At 47.4% G+C, this 23,850-nt stretch overlaps 1 protein-coding gene across 2 annotated transcripts in view; it reads right to left on the reverse strand.

The window, feature by feature from the left end:
- DNAJC13 (DnaJ heat shock protein family (Hsp40) member C13) overlaps positions 1 to 23,850 on the reverse strand; it is a 1,517,524-nt gene that overhangs the window by 692,934 nt on the left and 800,740 nt on the right. For both annotated transcript variants that reach the window (XM_078663869.1, XM_078663868.1), the window contains 2 exons: positions 13,380 to 13,464; positions 1,073 to 1,227 (listed from right to left, as the gene is read on the reverse strand). In XM_078663869.1, the coding sequence (XP_078519995.1) occupies positions 1,073 to 1,227; positions 13,380 to 13,464 (240 nt within the window). The remainder of the gene's footprint in view (positions 1 to 1,072; positions 1,228 to 13,379; positions 13,465 to 23,850) is intronic.

A 23,850-nucleotide genomic window follows, 5' to 3' on the forward strand; every position in this document is an offset into this window, starting at 1 on the left:
AAATTGGCACAGACAGTCTTCTATAACTTGCACAAGAACTATGGTCCTCTAGCAAACTTTACGAAGCCGCCTTTCAAAATCAACGATCACAGATGGTGCTGCTAATGTGAAAATGCTAACATAGAACACATAGTTGTTATGTCAAATTGGATGTCTTCAGAAGTAACATCCATTATGCGGCCAAACAACAGATTATCACTTAAAGATATTCTGCTTTTGTTCCTTATTGCTTAGCGAACTCCTAGATGCATCCAACGTCAAATTCCTTGATTTGTTGACAGCAATGGCTATTCAAGAAACCACTACCACATGGAAAGACTCAAATCTTCTCCAATATTCCCAATGCTGAGAATTTGCCTCATTCACAGGATTGAAACTAAATTGGCTCAACAGACCCCTTACACATGCATTTAAGAGAACAGTTGCCCCTTTGTAATGACTTCTTATTTAACTTGCATTCAAATAGACTACAATAAACTCTGAATCAGTTTACAATGTACTGTCTCCATATCTTTTGTTTCTCGTTTATTTAAAACCCCTATTGAGCTGCTGATTAAAACTTCAGTGAAAATATATAGCTTAAAAAAAGTACAGCCATCATGCTCATTTGAAAAACTTCATTTGAAAAAATACTTTCATAAGAAACTATCAAACACGTTTGGTTAGGAGTGATGTCAATAATGTTGTAGAAAACAGAGCACCATGAAGAAACATTTCCGGTCCGGTCACTTCCTGGTAACCTTACGCACTGTGTAGATGGTATCATGTTCCATTCCATGAAAGTGCAAAATGGTTCCAGTAGCACCAGAGCCCCAGTCTAGTAAATATGAATACTTCATAAGAGAAATAATTTGGAGAATATTGGTAGATAATGCTTCCAGCACGTCTAACTGCTGAACCAGAAATGAAGGAATTATCTGAAGCACCACAACGCCATTTGGACAGTCTGAGATACTGAGAACCCTTCCAAGTAATTTTCCGCAAATGGTTTGTGAAGAGAAGTGCACTATGACCTGCACGCACTTTTACAGTCTTTGTAGGCATTTTAAAACATAATTTTACTATATCTTACCTTGCAATAGGAAGTACATTGGATCCAGTGTACATCATAATGAAGAAGAAAACACCATTCAGATAGAATCTAGGCAACTGTGGATTGTCTTGCATTATGTGGTATAATAATATGGCAACCTTCTCCACAAGGATTGGGTCAAAGGTCAGGAGAAGCTAGAAAGCAAATTGACAAAAATACACTTAAAACACATTTGTATCAAACATTTATTACCTGAAATTGAGAATTCACAATAAGAATACATGTTCAAAAGAAAGAAGTGAAAAATTAATCTCCTCTGGCTTATGTGGTACCAATTATTTTCCTAATTACATCTTGCAAGAAACTGCCATTAATAGGCAATGCCACATGGGGTAGTCAGAAAACGGCAATGATTTTTCAGATTTGTACACTCCAACAGTCAGTAGTTTGGTGTGTTTACCATATCTAATTTTAAAATTAGGTACAATTTGGAGTGTACAACGTAAGAAAATATGTATTTTTATGTGCAATACTACATGAGATCTTAATTTCCAAATTGTTATTTTATGTGCAATACTACATGAGATCTTAATTTCCAAATTGTTATAAAGTGCACGTATGTAACGTGCATACGGACAATGTAAAAAAGTCAACACCCGTAATGGGTGTTGATTTCAAACATTCCATTATCCCTATCAGCCACATGTACTTACTTTTGTACATAGCATGTATGCACATTTTATTCATCATATATCACTTTCACTGCGCCGTCACCTTTTAGGAGCACCTTGTTTTCTAAGAAAAATTTAAATATTGCATTTTACTGCTAAAACTCATATGTATATTCAGTAATGGGATATGTATAAATAAATGGACTAAACGCATAACTGAAACTTACTCTTTTGAGAGGTTTTCTATCCCTGCTGTAATACTATTGCCGTGGAAGTCAAGTGCTACACTTCCCTCATAGGGACCACTTTTTTGGTAATTATTATCCAACTCAAGTGCCTGGGTTACTGGGTTGCCCCTTTTTTCTAGAGAACTAATCACCCATAAATCAGGGTACATGATATTCAAATATTTTGACCTGTAAATTTAACATTTTACATTCCCTGGCAGCGAAAAATCTCCAAAGTTGTTTTTCACAGTGGCAAGGCTGGCTTTAACAGAGGCTAACACCAGTTTACACAATTACTTTTAATAAGTGCTAAATCCAGTTTGAGAGTAGCTGGGGGAAAGGTTCATGGATTTGCTCTAACGATAATTTAAAATCCAACTTAATGGTCAAGTCGGATTTTTATTACTATTTTAGACATGACACTTTCAGAAAGTTGACATTTTCCTGTCTCAGCCAAAAGGAGTGCTTGTGTCAGTGTCACCTAACTGCTGATGGCACTCCTGTGGTAAGATGTGTATTCCTCCAAGAGATGGACAAAGGGCATGGGTGTGGGGAGGTGCTTTTCTTCCTTGCATATGATAGCCTGGCTGCTGACCCCAGCTCATTCCTGACCTTCAAAGGAAGCCTACTCTGTCACTGGCAGCTGTAGCTCACACCTAGGCCTGCCTCCGTCGTTTTGTCTTGCTGGTCAGGTTGACTACAAACCCAGTGGGAGGAGGCGCTGCCCCCGAACTGGTTTGGAGTGTCCACAAGTGAGGGTTTGCCCATTACTATAGCCACACCTCTGGGTGGGCAGAAGGAACTATGACCCGCCCGGAGATGAAATGTTCTGCCATGCTGGATTTAGGGAGAGAAGTGCACTGTGGGATAGTTTCCAGTATATCACATAGGATATCACTTCAAAAATATGCAGGTTTGCCCATGGGAACGTTTGCCCCATTGGTTTGGGAGTGGCCAGGAGTTTCCCTCCAACCACAGGTTGGCACAGGGTATAAATGTGGCACCCCTTGTACCCTCCTCAGAACACTCCTGGACCTGTGGAGAATCTGAAGGAGGATGGCTGTTATGTCTGAAAGAACATGAAGACTAAACCTGCTTGCCATGACCACAGAAGTGACTCCAAGGGTTGACCCTCTGTTTGAGCTACAGGGAAACAATAAGCCTCCAGAGGCCCCTCCATCTGCAACTGACTAGCCGACCAGTTCTAACTGGACCTGCCCTGAACCCCTGCTGCTTGCCTATGTTTGAGTGAATTCTAATCACAAGGGGTGATCCCAGGTCCTAGACCCTTCACTGGTGTTAGAATGTACTCACACTGTCCACACTGCAAAAGCTGTGACTTAGAAACTTCCTGCAAACTTTCTGCTTGGAGAGCCGATGTTTTGGTAATCTTAATACATTTTTAGGTCGAGCCTAGACAGCGCTTGCGCTGTCTGGAAGATCTGTTGTATGTACTTTGTGGGATCTGGAGATCAGCACTAGGACATGTATGCTTTTGCATTTGCTTAAGGACTTTTTTCTGTTCAACTGCCTCTATTTAACTGCGTTGACGACCAGTAGAGGTCAGTGAAATACCAGAATTGCTTTCTGCTAAGGGACTTTCTTTTTTTATTTTCTGGCAAGTCAGTGAAATACCAAAGTCACTTTAGCATTCCCTAGATTTCAGGCCATAGAAACTTGTATTCAACGTGCACCCATAGACAATAATATTTTGAAATCTTATATTTTTAAAGATATGACCACCGAAGGGGCTGATTTTTGTATTAAAAACAGAGCTTTGGACAATACAATTTCCTGCTGATAGGCAGCATTTCTCTCCATGTGTTCCCATGCCTGGGGTGTTCTGCAGTTTGGTGCTTACCTTCCCTCCATTTAAAAGAACAGTAGATATTTCAGAACCCAGGCTAATGTGCTGCATAGCTAAATACATATAAGATCCCAAAGGCGAGACAGATTGTATTTGTGGCACCTTCCCTTCTGCAGCCCTGGATAGGGAATCCAAGAGACTGGAAAGCTTTGGGAAGAAAATGTTCTCTTCTACCAGTCTAGCATTGCAGTCGGTGAACACCGCATTCCTTTTGGGCCATTATTCCCATTCGTTATGGGACACAGATGCGCAGGTGATACTCAATGATGTGGGTTGGACATGAGAGACTCGCTGGGCAGAGCGATTTCTACGACGGTGGCCGTACGTCGCCACGGCTGTATGGACGTGCCCTTTGATTGTTTCTGTCTCTTCGGTGACAAAGCAGATGACACACTTGAGCGTTTCAAGGACTTGCGGCTACAGCCAAGTCCCCTCACCACAACATCCCGGCCTGTGTGCGCTTTTCGCTCCTTTCATGGCTACCAACCGCGCCAACCCTAATCCAGCCAGAGGGCCCAACAAGTTCAGCTACCTCTGTGGGGCCTTGGATGTGGTTCACTCCGTCCCCTAGGTTCGGGAGGCCAGAAGACGAGCCATGCCACGACCCCTTCCTCCACTACAAAACACTCCTAGTTCGAGCCCCCTGGATCATTCACAGCCAGTTGGTGGCAGAAGAACAAGTTACTTACCTTCGGTAACGATATATCTGTAAGAAACAGTAGTTAGTATTAGATTCCTTACCTTAGAATATCCCCAGGCGTCAGTCTGGATCCGGAAACTTTTGCGTAGCAGTACCCCTGCTCGTCGGTAGGCGTCGTCTGCAGGCGTCCCCTGCGGCTCCGCGTCGTCGTGCGCCGTGATGACGTCGCTGGAGTATATAGACGCCGCCTCCGCGCTCTGACGTCAGTTCTTTGCACACAGCTTTTCCGCGCCAGAACACGCAGAGCCATGTGAGAACCAACACTGGTGCCATTTGAAACTAGGGCCCTGAAAGGGATGTCCTTAACCCTAGGTGTCAGTTCGCAGAACGGGGAGGATGGGTGGGGCGGTAAGGAATCTAATACTAACTACTGTTTCTTACAGATATATCGTTACCGAAGGTAAGTAACTTGTTCATCTGAAAGAAACAGGTTAGTATTAGATTCCTTACCTTAGAATAGATACCCCAGCAATACCAACCCCGGTGGTGGGTCTGCGAACCAATACAATCCTACACCAGAAAATCCTGGAGGACCGAACGGCCAAAGAAGCCGTCCCTCCGGACTTGACTGTCCAGGCAGTAATGCCTCGCAAAGGTGTGCAGCGAGGCCCACGTAGCCGCCTGGCAAATGTCCTGCAAAGGGACTCCCCGGCCCAGGGCAGTAGTAGCCGCCGTGGCCCGAGTGGAATGGGCCCTCAGCCCAACAGGAGGCTCCTTCCGAGCCAAAGAGTAGCATGCTTTGATGCACAGGACGACCCACCGAGAGATGGTCCGTTTCTGTACCGCCCTTCCCTTCTTCTCACCCACGTAGCCAACAAACAGTTGGTCATCCACCCGGAACTGGCGTGTGCGATCCATATAAAATGAAAGCGCACGTTTTGGGTCCAGACGATGGAGCCGCTCTTCATCTTTTGAAGGATGCGGAGGCGGGAAGAAGGAGGGTAAGGTGATGGACTGCCCGATGTGAAAAGCAGAAACTACTTTGGGCAGGAAAGAAGGTCTAGTTCTAAGAACCACCTTGTCAGGATGAACGGACAAGAAAGGAGGTTTAACAGAAAGAGCCTGGAGCTCACTCACTCTCCTGGCAGAGGTGATGGCAACCAGGAAGGCCGTCTTTAAAGTGAGAAGACGGAGAGGACAGGAATGAAGCGGCTCAAAGGGAGCACACATCAAGAATGTCAGAACCAGGTTCAAGTCCCACTGAGGCATCACGAACGGAACAGGTGGATACATGTGCGTGATGCCTTTCAAGAATCTCAGTACAATAGGGGACTTGAATAAAGATGGCTGATCAGGTAGCCTTAAGAAGGCGGAAAGGGCAGAAAGGTAGCCCTTGATAGTGCCCAGAGCAGAGCCCTGCTGGGCAAGAGAAAGAAGGAAGAAGAGAACCTCGGAAAGAGGGGCAGAAAGGGGATCCACAGCCTTTGCTGTGCACCATGCCACAAATCTGTTCCACCGGCAGGCGTATACCGACTTTGTGGAGGGACGCCTGGCTGCCAGAATCACATCACAGACTTCAGGAGGCAAGTCGAATGGCCTCAACTGTCGCCGCTCAATCTCCACGCATGGAGGTGGAGGCTGGACAGGTTCGGGTGGAGGACCGTCTCCTGCTGCTGCGACAGAAGGTCCTCCTGAAGGGGCAGGCGGATCGAGGGACCGACTGACATGCTGAGTAGCTCGGGATACCAGTATCTTCGAGCCCAGTCCGGAGCCACAAGGATAACTTGGGCCCGGTCGCGCCTGATCTTCTTCAGCACTCTGGGCAGAAGTGGTATAGGCGGAAAGGCGTACAACAGACCGCAACTCCACTCGCGCCGAAAGGCGTCGCCGTGCGAGTGCCGTCTTGGAAACTCCAACGCGCAGAACTGATGACATTGCGCGTTCTCTTCTGTGGCGAATAGATCTAACCAAGGCTCTCCCCATTGCAGAAAGAGGCCTCTCGCCACGTCCGAGTTCAGACGCCATTCGTGATCCACCGAGCACCGACGGCTGAGTTCGTCCGCCCTGGCGTTCAGAGAACCTGCCAGGTGTTGAACCGTCAGAGTCACGCTCTGACGTTCCAGCCATTGCCAGAGACGCAGAGCCTCCTGGCAAAGGGTCCACGGCCCCACACCGCCCTGTTTGTTGCAGTACCACATGGCGGTGGTGTTGTCCGTGAACACCTGCACCACACTCCCGTTGACAAATGGGAAGAATGCCTTCAGTGCTAGGCGAATCGCCCGCAGCTCCAACATGTTGATATGGAGCCGGGACTCCGCCGGAGACCAGATGCCTCTGATCTCCGCCTCTCCCAAGTGGCCTCCCCAGCCCTGGAGGGACGCGTCCGTCACAACTACGTGCTCCGGTTGGGGAAGGGAGAGGGACCTGCCTCTGACCCAATCGCGGTCCGTAAGCCACCACTGCAATTGTCTCGCAGTGCCCTCCGAGATCAGGACATGGTCGGATAGGTTGCCCTGATGCTGGGCCCACTGAAACTTCAGGTCGCACTGCAGAGCCCGCATCCGCCACCTGGCGTGATGCACCAGAAGGATGCAGGAGGCCATCAGCCCCAGAAGCCGCAGCGTCAACCTGACTGAGACCCGGGACAACGGCTGAAAGATGGGAATCAAGGCCTGAATATCCCGGACCCGCCGTTCCGGAGGATAAACCCGAAACTGCGCCGAGTCGAGAACCGCTCCGATGAAAAGGAGCTTTTGAGAGGGACACAGGTGTGATTTCGGCACATTGATGGAAAACCCCAGCTCGTGCAGGAGGTCTGCCGTCATCTGAAGGTGGTGGACGACTGTCTGGGGCGAGCCCTCCTTCAACAACCAGTCGTCGAGGTAGGGGAAGACTGAAACCCCTAACCGGCGCAGATGAGCTGCGACCACCGCCATCACTTTCGTGAACACCCGTGGGGCGCTGGTAAGGCCGAATGGGAGCACGATAAACTGAAAGTGCTCGTGGCCTACCGTGAACCGCAGGTAACGCCGGTGAGCCGGCAGGACGGGGATGTGAAAATACGCATCCTGCAAGTCCCAACGCTACCATCCAGTCTTGTGGGTCTAGAGCAGCCAAGACCTGAGCCAAAGTCAACATCTTGAACCTCTCCTTCCGGAGGAAGCCGTTGACGTTCCGTAGGTCCAAGATAGGACGTAGGCCCCCTTTGTCCTTCTTGGGCACCAGAAAGTAGTGGGAGTAGCAACCACACCCTACTTCTGGCCCAGGAACGCGCTCGATGGCCCCCTTGGCCAAGAGGGCCGTAACTTCCTCCTGCAGAAGTGTCAAGTGGTCCCCCGACACACGGTGGTTCTGCGGTGGCATGGCTGGAGGAGTGGTCTCGAAGGGGAGGGAGTAGCCCCTTCGGACGAGCTGCAGCACCCACCTGTCCGAGGTGATAGTGCGCCAGCGGGAGTGGTGATGGCGAACCCTGCCACCCACTGGCGTCACATGGGCCTGAAAGCTCGGACTAGGAGGATTTGGAGGCTGCTGCGGGGGGAGGTGTGGACTGACCTCGCCGCTGTCCCCGACCGCCACCACGGCGGAATCCACGGCCGCCACCGCGCTGAGGAGCGTTCTGCGGTGCGTGGCTGGCAGCACGTGTGGGACCGCCCCTTCCGTGGCCACGAAAGGAGCGAAACGAACCCGTTTGCTGGCGCTGGCTCGAGAGACCCAAGGACTTGGCCGTGACCCTGGAGTCCTTGAAGCGCTCAAGCGCGTTGTCCGCTTTGTCGCCGAACAGGCGACTGCCGTCGAATGGCATGTCCATCAGGGCATTCTGGACATCCGGCGAGAAGTTGGCGGATCTCAGCCAAGCATGGCGACGAATCGCCACCGTCGTGGACATTGCTCTGCCCAGCGAGTCGGTCGTGTCAAGACCACACCGTATGGAATACCTCGCCGAGTCTCGGCCTTCAACCAAAGCCTGGCCGAGCTTGTCCCGTACCTCCTGCGGGCATTGCGGCAAGCACTCTGCGACCGTATCCCACAGAGAGTGGGTATAGCGGCCCAAGAGGCACGCGGTGTTGCAAGACCGCAGTCCCAGACTCAGAGACGAGAAGACCTTCTTGCCGTACTGGTCATACCGCTTAGATTCCCGATCGGGCGGGGCCGTCGGGAATGCGGACTGGGAAGTGGAGGCCTGGATCACCAGACTCTCAGGGGAGGGATGGGTGGATAGGAAGGCAGGGTCGTCCGCACACGGACGGTGGCGCCTGGCAACGTTCCGATCCACAGGTGAACCGGAAGCGGGCCTGGACCACGTGCCCAAAAGGACATCCGTCAAGGCGTCATTAAACGGCAGCAGAGGCTCCTGTGGACATGACTGCGGTTTGAATACCTCAGTGAGGATGTTAGGCTTCACCTTAGCGACGGGGAGCTCAAGGCTCAAGGCCTTGGCAGCCCTCATCAGTACCACCGAATAGGCAGCCCCAGCCTCCGACGCCACAGTGGGAGGCGAGACAAACCCAGGGTTAGGCGAGTCGTCCAGGCCACTGGCATCACCCAATTCACCTTGCCAGCCCACATCGTACTGGCATTCTCGTGACAGAGGGTCCTCAGACCCCTCCCAACCCTCTCCATAATCGTCCTCATCGCCATAGTTGGAATCAACGATATAGACCGGCTCCTCGGAGCTAATGGGCCCCAACGGCGCCGGACTCGGCGTCGGACGACGCCGGTCCGACTCCGCGTCCGGATTCGGAGAGGGAACCGGCGTCGGAGTCACGGCGCCGCGCGGAGGCGGCACCACGGGTTGCCCCGATGGAATCGGCGCCGGAGAGGCCGGTTGACCAGCCGAACCGCTCGGGCCTCCAGACGGGACCGACGGGCCCGCAGGCGCCGTAGGCCCCGCCGGAGGAGACAGCGCCCTCATGGCCATGAGGAACTCCTCTACCTCCTCACGCGACGCGCCTTGCCCAGGGACCGGCGGGTATGGAGCAGGCGGCGTCGGCGACCCACGCGGGGCCGCGGGGGTGGGGCCACCCGAACCCCCGGCCGCATCGCGCGGGAGTCGGGGGTACGATGATGACGCCCCGACTTCTTGCGCTTACCTGAGGAACCGGAGGAATGGTGACGACTTCCGGAGCGCTCGTGGCGGCTCCGCGACCGCTCTCTCGACCGCTCCCTCGACCTCCGACCGGACCGGGACCGCTCTCGACGTGGGGCCGACACCCGGAGCTCGAGCAGCTTGCGGGACCGCTCCCGTCTAGCCTTACCCGTCAAGGCCCGGCAGTCAACGCAGGACTCCACGTCGTGGTCCGCGCCCAGACACCGGAGGCAGAGTCGATGGTGGTCGGTGACCGACATCAGGCGGTCGCACCCGTCACAACTCTTAAAACCGGGCATCCTACCGGCACCTGAAAGAAGTTAGAGTTTATCAAAAAACTTGGTCAAAAGACCGGAGTACTGCTCTTCGGATCTGCGCTAACTGGCGCGGAAAAAAGAAGAACTGACGTCAGCGCGCGGAGGCGGCGTCTATATACTCCAGCGACGTCATCACGGCGCACGACGCCGACGACGCGGAGCCGCAGGGGACGCCTGCAGACGACGCCTACCGACGCGCAGGGGTACTGCTACGCAAAAGTTTCCGGATCCAGACTGACGCCTGGGGATATTCTAAGGTAAGGAATCTAATACTAACCTGTTTCTTTCAGATTACGCCATCATCTGCACCACTGGTGAGACATCACCATGGACAGGTGGGTGTTGCAAATGGTCCGATGGGGCTACTCCCTCCTCTTCAAGACTACCCCTCCATCCATGCTTCCAGTGTACAACCGGTTGATGGAGGATCACTTTGGCTTACTCCACGAGGAAGTCAAAACTCTCTTGGCCAAGGGAGCTATAGAGAGGGTTTCCAGGCCAGAAATAGGCTGTGGTTGTTACTCCCGATATTTTCTGTTCCCAAAGAAGGATGAAGGCCTTCTTCCTATCTTCGACCTCAGAGCCCATAACTACTACCTCAAAAAGGAGAAGTTTAGGATGCTCACCCTAGCTCAGGTCCTATCTGTCCTGGACCCATGAGAGTGAATGGTAGCGCTGGACTTGCGGGATGATGCCTATTTTCATATCCCCGTCCTGCCTGTCCATCGTCGCTACTCCTTAAGTTGGGCGGGGGTCGCTCCCAGTCCCGGTAAGAGAGAAACGCAGAGCCTACCCAGGACCCAGCTCCAAGAAGCCTCGAACGCTGAGGTTATTCTGGCTCGCCACACGACGGACGTGGGGAAGTCAAACCAAGCTTCAACTTCTTATGATTTTTTGCGATGCTTCTTAACTGATGACATGGAAGTAGAAGTCTTCACTCCATCGGAACAGTGCTCAGACCTTCCTCTCGACCGGGATCATGACCGATGGGGCAACTTCTGAGGCGCTGGTCACCGGGCTACAATTAGCTTTATGTACCGCTCCCTCAAAGCTTTCGGTGCCATGGCCCGGCAATCAGAGCACAACTTTGTGTCGTGGTCGCTCTCCAGGCACAAGAAACACACTAAATGAGGGTCCTTGACCGACATGGCGCAGGGAACCCCGAGGTCTTCTTGTTAGACATCTCTAGCACACCAAAAGCAGTCGACAAAAAGTAAAAAAAAGTCTGTGAGAAAAAGAAAGGGGGTAAGCTTGCTTCGACGGATCTTGCACGGCTGGCGCGGAAAGAAAATAACTGATGTCAGCGTGCCCAGTGGCGGTTATATTGATGATGCAGACGTCACGAAGACAAGGAACACAATGCCGACATCACCCGAAGTTGACCGACACAACCTTCCAGCATGCAGGGGGTACTGCTAAGAAAAATCTCCTGGATCTAGCCTGACGTCTGGAAATTCAAAGGTGAGACATCTGTGGCTAGATGTATCTATCAGATAGTTTGGCTAATGCTTAACTACAAGACTAAACCACTGAGCAGAGACCTCCTGGGACTCAAAAACCATACACAGGATACAAGCATTGCCACTTGGGAGATGAAAAACGTTTTAAGATTTGTGTTAGATAAAAGGAAAGTGGATTCAGGGCAACATGGATGGTCTGCTCATATCAGAAAACACAGATCTAGCTAGCACACCGGTTACAGCTATAAAAATTAATTGTCAATGCAGCTAATTTGTACTGTCAACAGGAATGATCTACTTACTAGTAATCCTTATTACCCAGAGTCTAGGTTTACTTAGTGACAGTCTTTACTACAAATCTACAGCTTTGCCAGAAAACTTAATCTGTGCAGAATGGGATAAGGACCGACAAGGTACAAGGAGTAATGTTCAGCAAGAATTATTTTTTACATTACATCAATAAAGTGAAAAGAAATATGGTCTGTATGTATAGGGGATTAAATGATAGATGTACCATATTTCAAAGAGCCCAGGGCAAATAGCTTGTCTATATCAAAAGTACGTTTGGAAGAGTAGTGAGAGACTGATTACATTGTTATCAAACTTCACAATGCATATTTGTAGTTTTCCTGCAAAAATGGGGTATGTCGGAAAATAGGGCAAAAAAAGAAATGGGTACAGTGCTTTGTAAACAATGCAAAATTAATAGTATTAAGCTTGTCAACATCTGTTACAATATAACAATTGATAAACCCTTTTTTTTTTAAAGTTCAAAACTCAATGGCTCAAAACAAATCATGAGCTCTTAAGATACAGTAAATTAATCACTCAATCAGGGGGTTTATAGAGTGCACTACTCACCTGTTAGGGTCTCAAGTCGTGGAGCGAGGTGGGGGGGCGAGGTTGGAGGAGTGTGCAGCTCAAATGAGGTCATTCGAAGAGCCAGGTCTTGAGCCAGGTGATGAGATAATGTACTAAATTTGATGTCAGGCAAAGATCTTAGCAATAACCAAAATCAATACCAGTTCTGTTTAAGAATGCAAACCTTTTTACTTTCCTGTCTTTTTAATTCTTGTAAACTTAAAATGAGTTTGTATACAAAAAGGCCAGACACTGCGGGCAGAGATTATGGCTCAGAAGAGATCAAGAGATATGTATCCCGATGTGTCTGATAATATTTGATTAAACTCCTTCTTAGCCACAGAAAGTGATGGTTGGAGTTTGTGAAAGTATATCCATAAAACAAATGATCAAAATATGTAATACAGGGTCTATGATGAATTGTGTGGGTTGTAATAAGAGCTAGACATGAGGTAGCTCTTTATATTGTTATGGCACCCCATGTATTTATTGAGTGTGATTAAGACAGAGTGAAGGTCTTTATTGACTAAATTGTTTCAATGTTTCTTATTTTACATTGACTGCATTGTTCTATATAACTACTTAAATAATAGTTTTAGGTTCAATAAAATTTCATCATGCATCCTCAATAAGCAACATACTCTTTAAAGAACCCCTCATGACTGTATGACAAAGTAGTTCTATTCTTCTCGGAAACTTCAGTGAACTTTTAAAGAAGATTAAGATGTTTTATTGCGTGCATATACCATTAAACTATTCACTTTTTTACCCTTTGACACAGACATTTTGAGATCCTGCTTATTGTCCATCCAGATTACAGAAGTTGGCTCAAAGGGAATTACTTTAAAGAGAAACTCTTCTAAGTAACTGAAGAGGCACATAACCGCAAAGGTGGTGAAGCAGCACTCCAACCATAGTGCAAGCATGCTCTCGCTTAGCCGAGCCCATTGTGTTTGTGGAAATTATTACACTGTAAATCCTTAAAGCAGACTGCATGAATTTCCATGGGCCAGGCTGCTTGCTTTGGAGGGGTAGGAGATAGAAAACCTTGCAACTAAGATCTGAAATTGAGCAAACATCAATTAACTATCTCTAAATAACAAAAATGACTGTACTTGGGGTAATGGGAACATTGATACAACATTACTTTGTTTATAAGTGAGTCTGTGTCCACATATTCCTACCAATAATTTAGGAGAGCAGAATGTATGCCTCACCTGAATGATATGAGGAAGACAAGTGTTATCTGAGAGCAGCCTTTTCACCCTGGGCAACGGCCTTATGATGGCATTGTCTTCATCCCTAAAATAAATATTTCTTTACTGTTAAGAAACACAGAATAAGCATTTTCTATTCACGAGAATCAGATTCTTGCCATAGTAAACCTAGTTAAAATGAAAGAAGGCATTTGGCTTTTCAACATAGCAAGACAAGGCAATTGTCATAACTGCTCTGAAATTTTGTCTTTGGATGCTGAACTGTGCAAACACGTTTTCCTTACTAAATATCTGCATGCAAACAACATCTTTCGCAACAACATTTGGGAGCAAATTTTGGAAGAAAGAGTGAAGGGTGGGAGAAGTGCTGCTAATGATGGGAAATGTCTCCTTTTTACTGCCAAGTCAGATGTTTGTACAGCTTTTAATTTTTGTTGAGATAACTCTGACATTTGTTTGGAATGATATATGTAAGGCATGTTGGGCAAATAGTAGTCATAGCTCGAGTACTATATGAAAGGGTATGGAACACATGAGTACATGAGAGGCATAGCATATTTACTATCTGAAAGACTAGGTATGGTACACGTAATTGGTGGCTCTTCAGCATTGCACAGGTACAATAGGTAAAGCTAGTAATGTACAATGGCATGTGTAAAATGTATATGATCATTTTACATGACGTGAAGTTTACACAAGGATATCATTTTGTCATGGCATATACATACAACATGTAAGGCTAGATATACGGCATGGCAAATGTACCTAATGTATGCAAAGTATTTAACATGGGAAATGTATGGCTAGGTATCTGGCACTGAACAATGTAAGCAAAGTTAAGTATTTGGCATGTCACAACATTACACACAAGGGGAGGTATTTTAGTCAAGAATCTGTACAGCATTTGGGGGCAGTACAATATAGTAAAAAGAAAAATTGGAAAAATTCAGACTAAATTCAAAAAAGGAATTCCAAAGAAGGTTGTTCGTTTGGTAAGCCAAGCATACATTAAGTGAGACTAAAGAACACATAACGTACTCTAGTAAAGGTCTTGCGGCGGGTGCTCAATTCACAGATACTTCAACTTTTGAATTCCCATTTGCAGAACGGATCGTAAACCTTTGCAGTGATGCTCTACTTTGCTGACAATTGTGCCATCAGACTCAGTGGCAACCTCACCCCGCCTTCTGAAGTGACAGTGCAGAACCATATATAAAGGTCACATCTGCACGCAAATGTCAGTTTACCATAAAACATTTTGCAGCCTTGGACGAAGTGTCAGTGACAGAGCACTATTGTGATAATTTGACATGGAACATTTCTGACAACTTGTCAAAATGTCCACTGTATAGAAAAGGAAGCAAGATGAGCAAGTGAGGAATCTGTGGTTAGATACAGTAACCATCAGAAAAATTGTCATAGAAGGTAATTAGTTCTTCTGAACAATACTTCTAACTGCAGATTCCTCACTTTTGAATAAATTCCAAAGCAGTACCCTCCAAAGCTGTGGGTCTGAGAAGCAAACTTTACTCTTGGAAGTCCTGCAAAACCACGCAGGCAAAATGGCCCTCTCGGAGGACCTGCAAATTGATAGAGAAGGGTCTGGTGAAGGATTGGACAGACACCCACGTTGCAGCCTGACATATGTCATGCACACAAACTTCCCTACCTACAGTAACAACTCTTGAGGATTGAGCCTAAGGTACTCAGGGGCCTCCTACTTGGTTTTGCATTTGTTCATACAAAGAACGATACATCTTGAAAGAGTCTGTTCTGAACTCCCTTCCTCGTCTTTGCACCGGTGAATACAACTAGTTGTTCATCCACCCCAGTGTTCCTTATTCCAATTGATATAGAGACTAAAGGCTCTCTTGGGGTCCCATAGGTAAAGCCTCTCCTCCATGTGGTGTGACAGAGAAAAACATGGGAAGCATGATGGACTGTTCCACAATGAAGGACACTATCACTTTTTGGGAGTAGGGGTGGCTGAATCCAGAGTACCAACTTGTCTGGAAAGAAGGTGGTATGCAGCTGCTGTGCTAACAGTGCCTACAGATCACTGGTGCAATGCACAGATGTATTTGGAAAGAGGAACATTGACTAAAGAGTCCGCAACCTCAGATTTGCACAGGTTCTAAAAGTGTGAACATCAAAATCACAAGGACCAAATTAAGGTCTCACTATGGCATAATAACAGGCTCAAGATAAAATATGTGCATACGCTGCTTCAAAAAGTGTCTTGCAGGTCAAGGACAAAATACAGTCTTCGGCTTCTAATACTGGAATAAACTGAGCCATGGACAGCATCTTGAACTTTTCCTTGCACAGCAAACAATTCAAGATCCTGACTTCAAGTATTGGACAAAGTCTGCCATCCTTCTTGGCAACCAGGAAGTACTGAGTGTAGTACCCAAGTTCAATTTCCAGTTCTGCGACCAACTCCACTGATCTTTTCTACAGTAGGGCTGCCATCTCACAGAATATGAAGGTGATACTCCGGTTAAGTGACTGAGGGGGAGAAATCTGGTGGAGGAACCTGTTGGAAGGTTAGGGCATATCCTCTTTCTATAAAGTGTAGGTACCATAGATCATAAATTATGGCTTTACCATCATAAAAAAAGGAGATTACCAGCCACTTAACTGGCCGCACATGCATCAGTCAAGGGGACGCTAAAGTAGCTTTCCAAACGATGTTTTAGGATGTGGATGGGGGGCTGCTGGGCTTGATGCCACTTTCCTTTGGCATCAAGCTACTGAGCAGGCTGGGAGGGCTAAGGCTGTTGAAAGGAAAAGTCTTTGGAAAAGCCCAGGGACTTCCAGAATTGCCACTAGGCAAGGACCGGATAGTAGCTCGCCCGATCTTAAATCTTTCCAAGGTCGGGTCAGCGTCATCTCTAAACAGGCAAGCCCCATCAAATGTCATAACCATAAAGCTTGCTTGCACATCTCTCAAAGATCTTGGTAGTTGAAACCAAGCATGCCTTGTAAGGACCATGGAGGAAACAAAGCTCCTGGCCATTGTGTCCATGCCAGCCGAAATAATTTTTCCTGCCCCTCCCTCACCACTCCTGCAAAATATTGGTCCAGCGGGCTCAGAACCACCAACTTGGCCATATTCTTTAAGGCATGGCAATAACTGACAAGCAGACCGGTTATGCTCATTCATCTGAGGGCCAAGCTGCCAGCATAGAACATTTTCTTCTTAACAACCTCCAGCTTTTTGGATTATCTGTCCCATTGGAAACGTGCCTGGATTTTGCTTTGTGAAGACGAGGCTTGCTCCACAAGACCTTCTGGTGAGCGATAGGCTTACAGCATGGCCCAAGCTGCTTTTATACAGCTAAGCAAGATCTCATTAAAGGCCAACAGATGTTTAGGCGTTGTCAAAACAGCTGAAAGACCCTGATCAAGATATTGAATTTGGTTTATATTGTGGGCAGGGGTAATTCCAATACCACCACTACCTTACTCAGAGTGCAATGGAAAGACATCGCTTTTTGCAGGAGCCGGACTCGCAGGGCATTCTGTTTTTATCTCAGGAGATGTGTTCAGCACGCTAGCATTCCATAACGCCAGGCAGTTAGCTGTGTCCAGAGACAGAGGGGCAGCAAACTTGCCACCTCATTGCTGTCATCATCATAATAATAATAATCCACATTTGTAAAGCGCACAATCACCCGTAAGGGTCTCTAGGCGCTGGGGGCCGTCGGGAAGATTAAGCAAGCTATTGCCCAGAGTCACATGGTGCTGGGCTAACCTGCCGCCGGAGCCGGGGATCGAACCGTGATCCCCAGATTCCAGCGTCAGTCGCCGCGGCGCCACACCTCTCCCCATGAACGACAGGGTCAGGCAGCGGGAGATGATCCAAGCCCAACATAACAGTTCCCTGTACCTGGCTTGATCAGTTAATGTCTGAGCCTCTCTCCGATATGGCAATAAAATTGTTAGGTTTTCAGATGGTGTTCCTATTCCTTTGGAGTCACTGAAATCGTTGATGGTGCCCATGGAGGTGTTGGTAATGGCACCAATGGAGTGGCCAAGAGTGAAGGCCGCATGGCCCGGATGGGTCCAGCTGCTGGCCCAGGCATTCCATGACTGGGAGAGCTTAGGTCAAATGGCGCTGAGGGCCGGCTGGCTGGCAGAAACCCAAACAAAACCGCAAATGGACACATGGGACCAGGAGGCATACCAGATGGGACAGCAGTCTGTATGAATAATGTGATTATGGTGTTGAGGAACTGAGCCAGGTCAGTTCCAGGCATTTGGAATTTCAGATAAGCCAGCATCAGTGCAGTGTATGGTAGAGACAGCAACGTATCCAGAAAAGACCTTACTGCAGGCACCAGAGTCGGAGGTACCGCTGGAATGGACTTCTTGGACAGAGTAATGTCAACAAGCTCTGTTTCCAAGTAAGAGTCTGCTGGAGGCAGAGTGAGACAGTGACTTACCTCAAGACCTAGAGTTACTTCAAGAGGTATTGTTATCCTGCCACCTTCTCTTCCTGTGCTGGCTCTTTTTTTCTTTCTAGGATATGTATGATTCTGAGGAATGAGACTTCGAGGCTGACCCTTACCAGACCTTGGACAAGAAAAATAAGGTCTCTCTGGGATCTAACACTGCAACCCGGACCTATGCAAAGTGGTTGAGGTGGTCTTATCAAGCCTTCCATTGAGGGGTATGGGAAAGGTGTTATGTCAAAGAGAGAGCAGGTGAAAATGTTAAGGTACCCCTTCACCTGTAACGATAACCTCAAAAAGTCTCAACATTTATTTTTACTTAGGAAGGTCAAGGAACTTACTGCTTACAGGAGCTAGCTGCATGACAAGGTGGTTTTGAGAAAAAAATCCTTTTATCAATAATTATTTACAATTTTGATCTGCACTTTCAAACCCCGAAAAATGTTTGATGCTACTAGCACAAAAGCAACTGAGTAAAATATTGCTCAAATGCAAACTCGTACCAGTGCGTGTTTTTTTTTCTTGAGACTGAAATGTAAAATTAGCACTTGCTAATCAGAACATAAGGACATTCTTCTTGGGGATAAAAGAGGACCTTTTAGAGCTGGAAATAAAACAAAAATGGACACAACTAAAGATTGGTGCCATCTACTTGCACCATCCTGCTGTAAGCACTCTCCTAAATCCATGCACATACGGAGTACGTTGATTTGCCATAAGCTACCACCCATTCCACTAAACTTTGTGGCCATCCTCCTCCTCGAGTTCCAAACCTCTTTCATGAAAAAAAACCTGTACACCGACATCAAAAGATACTGTTCCATATTGACACTGTGCCCTCAGCCTTTGTGTTTGGATGTGTTAACTATTGGAGAATGTAGTGTGTGTCACCAGGTTGTCTTTATTGCTCACTGTGATTATATAGGTATTCACATTAGGCTATAAATCTCATTCATTCATTCATTCAAAAGACTTTAGTCGATTGTTTTTTGAGACAATCATAAAAGTACATATATTAAAAAGACAATTCATACATTAAATGCAGTAAAAATTCATACGCAGGGCCTATATACTATAAAAAGTAATAATGCAAGCAATGGTATTAAGATCCATGATTAATATGTCATAAGTTTCCTGTGGCTAACTACTTTTTTTAGGAACATGCCTACCCTCCAGGCCCTATGTACAACGTCCAGAAGCTGTAACACCAACAATGCTGGACGGCATTGTCTCAGCCCAAGCGCTTTTAATATTGGAACAATCCAGACTTTCCTTAAGTTACTATGAAATCTACAAAAAGGATCACGTGTATTGTCGATTGCTCTGAGCAGTTGTCACATGGGCACAGGCTTAGTTCTCGGGACCAATCATTTACAACCGGAAAACTCACGAGCCTGTGGAAGATACTACATCTAAAACGCATTAGTAAAAACCTATCACAGCCACCAGGTACAAATAACAAATAAGACTGAATACTAAATTAAGTTTAGACCAATTGATTATGCATAACAGAGGGCTTCAAGCTTTCTGCTGATAGTCTTATGGAATCCAGATGTAGGAGACCCTCTCTCTTTAGTTTCTTTCTACTGATAGATTGCATGGATTTTGGATTACTATAATATTCCAAATGACCGAGATCGGACATAAAATTTCTGATGAACCTCAGCCATGGAATCACTAAGGCTCCTGCTAAAATGTCCCGGTTTAACTTAGTCTCGGGTTTTGTCTATAACCTATGCCATAGGAGAATAGGCACCATCTTTATTAAATCTGCGATATAAGGGAGCCCCAACTCGGAGTGGCAGACGTACACAGATAGACTATTAGGGGCTGCGTATATATAGGCTATAAACGTATTTCAGTGTTCTGCATAAACAGTTTTCTGAGAAGGATGCCTGGCAACTAGAATGACCTCACTACCTTGGAAAGAAGATCAATAGCAGTCAATGATAGCTGCTCAATCCCCACGCATGGGTGGTGTAGGTAACACAGGCCCAACCCAGGATCTTGCCCTACTGCTCTAAGAGAAGATCCTCCTGAAGTAGTAACTTGATGGGAGGACAGATGTTCATGTCTGGAAGTTCTGGGTAACACTCTCCTGGCCTACTCCTAAGCCATTAGTAGGTCTTGGTGCCAGTCATTCCTAATCTTCCTCAGATCTCTTGGATAGAGAGGTAGAGGCAGAAAGGCAAGCAAGAGCCCTAAGCTTCATTGCAGGTGGAGGGCATTTGAGAGAAAGAGTATTCTTTGGAACTCCAGCGTGCAGTATGTAGTGACAAACTGATCTAGACCAGGATTTCCCCTTTGCGGAAAAATTCCCCTCACCCCTTCGGGGTTTAACTGCCACTATTGATTGATCCACCAGGTGTCCACAACTGAGCTTGCATGCCCTGGCAATTCAATATCATGCCAGATGCTTCTTAACTGAGGAGATGCCCTGCAGAGGTACAGGGCCTCCTGGAATAGGGCACAGAATGCAGTACGCCCTGCTTGTTGCAGTGCCACATGGCATTAGTGTCTTAGTGTTTCTGTCAGGGCTTCACTGAAAGGAAGTACCAGTTCCGTGGAGGCCAGCTCAAGTTTAAGGACTTTCATCAGGACATTACTTTTGATCTCAACGTACAGGAGCTCCAGCCGGCCTGAGAGCCACTGGATAGGAGGCTGATTCCTCTGTAGAAAGACTGAGGTGAAACTCAACCCAAAGTCTAGTGAGGAGTTCAGCCCATTGGCACGCTGAAGATCCATATAAAAATTTTCATTACCATAGTAATGGAATGCATCATCCCCATCATCTCCAGTATCATCCTGACTATGTTCAATACTTCAGAGTCTGAGAAATCTGAAGTACTACCGGAGGAGTTCTAGGTAATGGCGTTCTGTCAGTCAGAATGTGGGTGGACAAATTGTGATGAGGCCTGTAGAGGGCATCAGTCCAGGCTGAGTCGGGTTCACCTCAGAGTTAGATAAGACAATAGGTTCCACCTGAAACATAAACGCTATCTGTGCCGGCATCGATGCAGCAGGGACCAGAGTAGATCGTCGCACTGTGTTTTAAGTCGGGTTGGGTGTCAGCCTTGATATCAAAGCAGACCCTACAGTGAACAGGCATAGACTGCAAACATTTGTTTGTGACAGTTTCTACATGGTTTAAAGCCCAAAGTCTTACGGTGTGTGGAGAGGCTTATGGAAAGAATGGAGCTAATGTCAGCATGCTTGGGTAACGCGTATATGTGGTTTCGGCATCACTTCTGGGGCGGGATGAAGTAAATTCAGAACCATACAATGCTACCTGCATGCAAGCGGGACCATGCTGAGAAAAATTCCAGATCCAAAATTGCGACTGGGGGTATTACCAAGGTGAGGAACCAGTGGTTAGAAGTATCTGTCAGAAGCTATCCCACCCCCTATAAATAACCAACACACTGCTCACAATCACCACAAGAGCCTATCCTAAACCTAGCCTTTAAGAACTCTATCTTGACTATAATATTAATCTTAGCCTTAACCCAAACTAAGTTTTTTCAAAAAAACTTTTTACAATTTACTTCCATGGCAGTTTAAAAAAAATTGACGTGCTGACTTTATGTTGTTCATTTGTTATGATGGCTACTCAATTGAAGCATTCTTCTAAATTCATTATTTGTGATAACATTCTCCCTTTATTAACATTTCTTGTGACAACAGTAGCAATTCCCCTACATACTGTTTTAGTCATAACACTCAGGATTTGTTGCTCCAAATCCCATTGTAGGAAAGTAGGATCTGCTTTCATGGTAACCCAACTTTTGCTTGGTGTCATCTGCTTTTGACCTAGTCTGACTGGGATCCTTCTAATCAGGACCCGAGTCACTGTTCTTTCTCCCTAAATTGATCATGGTAAGTACTTGTGTACATCCACAATTGACTACATGTGTACCCTTGTAAGTCCCTAGTATATGGTACTAAGGTACCCAGGGGTTTCCCATGGGCAGCAGCATGTATTGTGCCATCCATGAGAAACCACTCAAACTGTGACTACAGGCCTGCCATTGCAGCCTGTGTGTTGGTGTGTGAACCTCACAACAGACATAAGTTTCCTTATAGCCGAGGTCACTATACTTAAAATCTATAAGTTACCCCTAAGGCAGGGCTTTCAGTCCTGAGGGCAGGGTGCTTGGCTAGAAGTGTGAGTGTGCCCCTGCATGAGCAGAACACCCCTACAAACTCCAGAGTCGATTCTCCAAGCTCTGTACGTGTGGTCAGCCATTTGAAAACATATAGTGGGCATCAGTCAATACAAGCTGTCTAACTATATAGTGGCTGCCCAGCAACAGGTCATGTTTGGTATTAAATATGTTGGAATCATACTCCAATGCGGGATACATTGTTGGAATTATGATCCCATGTACTGGGGTGCTCCCTTGGGGTACCCTCCTGTAATCGCTGTAACAGCCTCTCAGGTTCTGACAGCAGGCTAGTGCTGCTGCTGACCACAGACATGATTTGTCCCTCCTGCTGCTGAGCTGAGCTCGAGCAGGGGAAGGTAGAACAATAGGTTTCCTGTCAAAGGGAAGTGTGACCACCTCCCAGACAGAACTTTGTGTATTGGGCTGGAGTGGGGGCGCTTGCTAGCGCCACCAGACTGCTTTGAAGGGCACATTTGGTGCCTTCCTTTCATACTCCAGTTTTAGCCAGTTCAGGAAGCCCTTGGCTCCTGCTCTGGCATAAAACTGGACAAAGGACATTGTGGAGTATCTTCCCTCTGTCCAGCCCCTCCTGTGAGAGGGACCCCGGAGTCCTAGGGTAAAGGCTTACCTGTTGGTGGTTCCTTAGATTCGTCATGGGAAAAGACTCAAGCCTGTAACCACTTCACTTTTCAACCTTATGGACACTTGGACTTCGCATGGAACCGAGACTGCACCAAGGAAGACTCCTGCTGCTCCTGGTCTCGCTGTTCTGCAAGTCTTCTGTGTCTGTGCTTCTTCCAGGATCTTCACCAAACCCTCGGCATCAAGGACACCCAAAGTAATCTCCCTTGGAGTAAAGGAGCCACTCTGCTGCAATTGCAGGCACCACAACGAAGCTGACTGGTCTGCTGTTCCGGACATCCCACTGACTTCTCCAGCCTCCAGCATCTCTTCCTGCCAAGTACAGCATCCTCTGCACCACACGCCTTCCTTCTTGGAGAGCTGCTCGAGGTTCTCTCCCGACTCCTGTGCCTTTTAGCCTATGGGTCCTCCTGAGGGTCTTCTCCTGCTTCAGTGGGCTCCCCTGCTTGCTCAGGGGCTGCTCTGCCTCTCCAGCTGTTGTCGAGTCCTTTGGACCTAGCTGGTTCCAACGATGCTCCTTTTTTGTTCTCCACACCAGTTGCGGCTACCAATGCTTGTCGGTGCTCCCACCGCACACCGACTCCCCATTCACCGACACCCCATGTGGGATGGCTCATGCACAGCTCCTGGTCTTCATCAGCATCGCATGGTCCTCACAGCTGCAGCGACAAGGTCTCCGGCAACTCGTCTGAACCCTCTGACATCGGTGGGCATTACTATTCAGTGCCTCCAGGTCACTCCTGAGTGGCATAGACCCTGTCCCATCAGCTTGCAGGTTCTTCACCTTCCAGAATCCACTCTTGGAATCCACTGGACGTTTTCACCTTCTCCAGAGGCACCTTTCTCCAAGTCTTCCATTGTCGTCTACAGAGATTTCTGACATGTCTTCACGCCTATGCACCTGGATTCCCTGGTCTCTGGGGTATCAACTGGTGGGGTGGCTCTGCAACCTTCCATCCTCCAAGTGAGTTCCTTGGGGTCCTCTGGAACTTCTCCCTTGACTTCCACTGGGCACGTAGCTGTGTTCCCACTCCGCACACAGCCTTCCCTGAGTTTCCTGGTGCAAGTCCAGTCCTCCTTTGCAGTTCGCATTCAACTTTCTTAATATGTGGTTTGGTCTACCCTGGAGACCACTGTATTTTGTGCTGCTTACCTTATTGCAATTGAAGTGTTTTTGTGTATTGTGTTAATATCTCCATGTAGAAG

This window comes from Lissotriton helveticus, chromosome 10 (assembly GCF_964261635.1).
Source record: "Lissotriton helveticus chromosome 10, aLisHel1.1, whole genome shotgun sequence".
In the NCBI taxonomy this organism is placed as follows: domain Eukaryota; kingdom Metazoa; phylum Chordata; class Amphibia; order Caudata; family Salamandridae; genus Lissotriton; species Lissotriton helveticus.